The sequence below is a fragment of the Macrobrachium nipponense genome, chromosome 29, assembly GCF_015104395.2.
Source record: "Macrobrachium nipponense isolate FS-2020 chromosome 29, ASM1510439v2, whole genome shotgun sequence".
In the NCBI taxonomy this organism is placed as follows: domain Eukaryota; kingdom Metazoa; phylum Arthropoda; class Malacostraca; order Decapoda; family Palaemonidae; genus Macrobrachium; species Macrobrachium nipponense.
Window position 1 is genome coordinate 29,624,951 of NC_061092.1, and position 4,480 is coordinate 29,629,430.

The following is a 4,480-nucleotide window of genomic DNA, read 5'->3' on the forward strand; positions in this document are numbered from 1 at the left end:
CAGTGTATGAGTATACAGGATAGACCAAGTACAAAAGTTACAAGCAACGCTTCGTTGAAAGAAAGAAAGAAAAAAATTCAAGCCTCAGTCAGAACTTTTCATGTAAAATTCCCTTGAAAGTAAAAAGACTTTCGGCCTAACAGCCGACCAGTCAATTACTTCTATAATAAGCAACATTAGTCTGTCATATAGGGAACTGCATTTCAAATCTTTGTGCAACTGCTCCCAATTAAACCATGTAAGTATAAAATACAGTAGTATTATTTTTCAAGGGAACTTTAACTAAAACATCCTTACATAAAAGCGATATCACACTGTTAAAAATAATGATTCCTTATGATAATCATGTCTCATTTATCAATATGATGTACACATACTCGTGCCTCGTCTAGGGGCACGAGAACGCTTACAAAGAAAGTATAAAAAATATCAAATAAATAATGAATGAAATCAGTTGTCGACCTAACGCATGAGAAGCCTATGTGACTATATTTACATCAATGGATGAACTTGTGGACTTACACATAGAAGCGCTTAAACTAATATATATATATATATATATATTATATATATATATTATATACTTCACTAGTGATGTACAAACATTTAATATAAAAAAAATTTAGTTGTCATCTAGTTCATTTGGTTTAGACTGAAACTTTTGAGGCTTATTTGTAATGCCCTTCCACTAACAAATAACATCGGTGTTCTGTCTATTTACTTGTTTCTAATAGAAGTTTCACTGTTATGCTAAACAAAAGGGCCACTACCTTAAAATACTTTGCAATATAAAAAAAAGGCCTCTTGGATAGAAGGCAAAATCGAATGTGGTTGTACAACAAATGACCCTTCATTGGTTGTCCGCAACCGACCCCGTTAGTACTTATTCCCTAGTTACCTTTCATAAAGTACAAAGAAAAAAAAAGATAGCTATTCGTAACTTGAAATTTCAGGACGTTTCTAAGGAATCCCGCAACATTGTCTAAGCGTGGTAGACCTTAGCATAATCAAATTGACTAGCTTGACACGTTCTTAAAAACCTTAGGCTACAACTATGGATCTAGTAACTGGAGAGCCCTATGCGCCATCTTGCGCCGAACGCATCATAACAAAATTGGTTCTGTTAAGTTCGTTACAGTGCAGGATTTAGTGATTGGTTTGACGGTGATCCATGCTTTTGTGATGCCAAATAATACCCCAGTCTATCAGACAACCGAGTATAGTTCTCATACTAATACTAATGAGTCTTGAGTAGACCTCATTAAGACCACCATAAGCACTTCCAGGCTCCAGCAAACATAGTACTATGGTCTAAATTAGATGCACGCCTTCTGGTGCTTTTGTAGACCTTGTCTGCGGCCGTAATAAGATGTGTCAAAGACGCTGCCTTAGGCCAGATTAGATCAATGGAAAGAAGTGGGAAAGGGGAGTCGACCTAGACGTCATCCTTCAGCGTGACTTTGACGGCGTTCGGAGAGTAAATGGTAACGCCCTTCGTTTCCTCTGGTGGCATGTCGTTGAGGCCAGCTGTTTCCTCGTCTTTAGATGCTGCCAAAAGAGAAAATTCATTAAAACAATGCGAAAATGATAGGCACAACTGATAAAGCACTGAACATATAAGTAATTTCTGTTTCAATTAATAAATTACTAAATTATTCATTGAATACACAAACGAGAGAGAGAGAGAGAGAGAGAGAGAGAGAGAGAGAGAGAGAGAGAGAGAGAGAGAGAGAGAGAGAATTACCATAAGCAATGATATCATCCTGATGATATCTGATTCGACATGCTGTGTACAACGGGCACCTCGACCAGAAGCAGCAAATGATAATGATGATGGTGATGATGACACATACCGCAGTTACAGTCAGTGCGATAATCATGGCCGTTCTGTCAAGAGAAAGATTGATTTAGCTTTCACTGTACTTATTTCGACTCGACATTTCATGGATGCATTACATTACACATATAAAACATAGTTCCCTTAACATGCTCCTGCAGTAAGCAAGTGCATGAGCCTCCTTGTCTTTGTCACTCGGTTTAGTATTCACCAATGCTCATTACCTAAATCCATAATTACCAAGGATTGTGTACCGGTGTCCCGCTTCTTGGATATTGCGGCACCTCCTTTCCATTACACCTGTTATTCTATCTATCTATCCATCCTTACCTAGGTCTTCCTCTTCCCCTTCCTGCCAACACTTCTGATCAGTGCGCTCTGTCTTCAGCTCATCGTCATTCATTATTTCCAAGTAACGGAACCATCCCAAAGAAATTGTAATTCATCATTTCACCTACACCAACCCTTTTACTACTACTGTATCTCCCCACATTTCTAAGTCTTCCAATCTCCGTATACCTTAATTACTACTCCGTGCATTTTAGCCCCTGACTTCTGCAATTGACACACCAAGTTTCCTACCGTTCATTCCGGCTTTGGTGGTCTTGATTCAACTGTTACCAGTCTTACATATAATATTTCCCTACCACCATCTGATATATTTCTCCCAAATAACTGTAATAACCTACTACTTCTATTCCTCGTTGTCCTCGGGCTGATATATTGTTGGATGGAGGTTTGGTTAGGAAGCAAACATTTTTTCGCTTCACCCCTAATTTTTTTTTTTTTTTATCTAATTCAACTTCTAGGGAATAATATAGTACACATGTTTGTGTAACTACCATTACACATCGTGACAGTAGGATACCATTTATAAAGGACAGTGTCAGAGACTACCAGTGATATACAGATAAGAGGTCGCAGTCATAGTAAAGCTAAAAACAATAATTAAGAGAATTACGATAACGTGATATGGTAACAGTGCATGTTAAGGACTCACTGTTTCTAGTCTGTGTTAGTGCTTGTGTTGTGATTGTGAATGCTGTCTTTTTATGCTTGTTTAAGTACTACTACCTATTTGTGTTGTGTTAATTCAAGCATACTTTTTTTTTGTCTTTGTGAAACCATAAAAGCTGGTGCTGTTCAAAGAAAAAACATCTGGGTATGTGAGGTAGGTAGCTACCTACTGGTAGTTTGTGAATTTCAGTTTGTTAAAGATTTTGGAAACTGAACAGTACTAGCCTAGGCTGGTTCTGCCGTCCCCATTTATGAATGAAAATGAAACTTGTTTATAAATGGTTATAGCAAACGTCCAATTGATAAAATAATATACTATGATTACAACAATTTGCATACAGTGAATTCTTAAACACTTTTCAGTTGAAAATGTACACCCAAATATCCTATTATTTACCTAAAACTTACACATAGCGTAACTATTTAAAACCCGGGATGCAGTGTTACCATACGAAAACACCACATGCGGGAAAAAAACAGTATATAAGCCTAGGTAGTAGCCATTGTTGAACTTTAGGAGTAGCCTACCTACAGTGTTTAAGCAGAGCACAACTCACGAGATTTGAGCCTCTTCGGTTAGCTTAGTAGTACCTATAAATAGTTCCCCATAGTACTCTAGCTATATCTTGTGCTGGTCAACTTGAAAAGGCCCCGTATATAGCTACCTATATTGAAACAGTCAGTGTAGATACCTATGACATGAATAAAAGACCACAGGGATTTTTTTTCTTTATTTTTTAAAAATGCGCAGGTAGGTGACGTCAGAAGTTAGTACCTAGCTAGGTCTAGGTTTAGCAACTATCCCCAAATCAAAGGTTGCACCGTTGTAGTCTGACGGCCGTCTTGAAATAATACTACCTATACTCTGTTTTTTTTCATCTGTCCATCCACCTGTGGTGTTTTTGTATGGTAACACCGCGTCCCGGGCTTTAAATAGTTACGTTATGTGTAAGTTTTAGGTAAATAAAAGGATATCTGGGTGTAAATTTGCAACTGAAAAGTGTTTTAATAATTTACTGTATGCGAATTACACCGTTAATATTCGAAATAGGATATTGTTATAATCGTTGAATGTAAGCTGAATGTCACTATCTTAAGCCCGGGACGCAGTGTTACCATACAAAAACACCACAGGCGGATGAACAGATGAAAAAAAAACAGAGTATAGGTATATTTACTGATAAGCTCATGAAGTTTTAAGTAAATTTTCCGTAACTTGGACATCCTCACTGAAGTTAGGTATTTAGCTAAGCTAGGTACATTACTACTACTACAGGCTAGAGCATTTGTCCAAGAATACCACATATTATCTACTTTTTTTGTGATATACCTAATAGGCTAAGCGTTTTTTACCCATTTAAAACTAAAATTTTCAATGTAAAATTCTTGGCATACTAGTACCACTAGCAAAGGTAATAACAAAAACATAGTAGTATGTAATTGGGATGTTTTTGGTTGGAGTGTTTATTGAGAAAGTTATTTGTTCTATTATTAACAAAATTGGTGCAGTCCTAACCTAACTAGGGTCCAGGAGCCTATTATAGAGGGGGCATTTGCCCTCTGGACTTTCCCCTCCATGGATATTCTTTAACAGTTAATCCAAAGGATGGATCCTAACCAAATGTA

General features: G+C 37.1%; 2 protein-coding genes across 3 annotated transcripts in view; one reads left to right on the forward strand and one right to left on the reverse strand.

Annotated features, from left to right (window-relative positions):
• Positions 1 to 574: 574 nt before the first annotated feature.
• The window catches only part of LOC135206218 (uncharacterized), a 59,424-nt gene continuing 55,518 nt past the window's right edge, over positions 575 to 4,480 (reverse strand). The window contains exons 3-4 of the mRNA XM_064237567.1: positions 1,745 to 1,887; positions 575 to 1,548 (exon numbers count right to left, since the gene is read on the reverse strand). Of these exons, the coding sequence (XP_064093637.1) occupies positions 1,436 to 1,548; positions 1,745 to 1,887 (256 nt within the window). The 3' untranslated portion in view covers positions 575 to 1,435. The remainder of the gene's footprint in view (positions 1,549 to 1,744; positions 1,888 to 4,480) is intronic.
• LOC135206217 (hypoxia-inducible factor 3-alpha-like) overlaps positions 2,839 to 4,480 on the forward strand; it is a 493,950-nt gene continuing 492,308 nt past the window's right edge. For both annotated transcript variants that reach the window (XM_064237563.1, XM_064237565.1), the window contains exon 1: positions 2,839 to 3,008. The gene's annotated coding sequence lies outside the window, so the exon portion shown is untranslated. The remainder of the gene's footprint in view (positions 3,009 to 4,480) is intronic.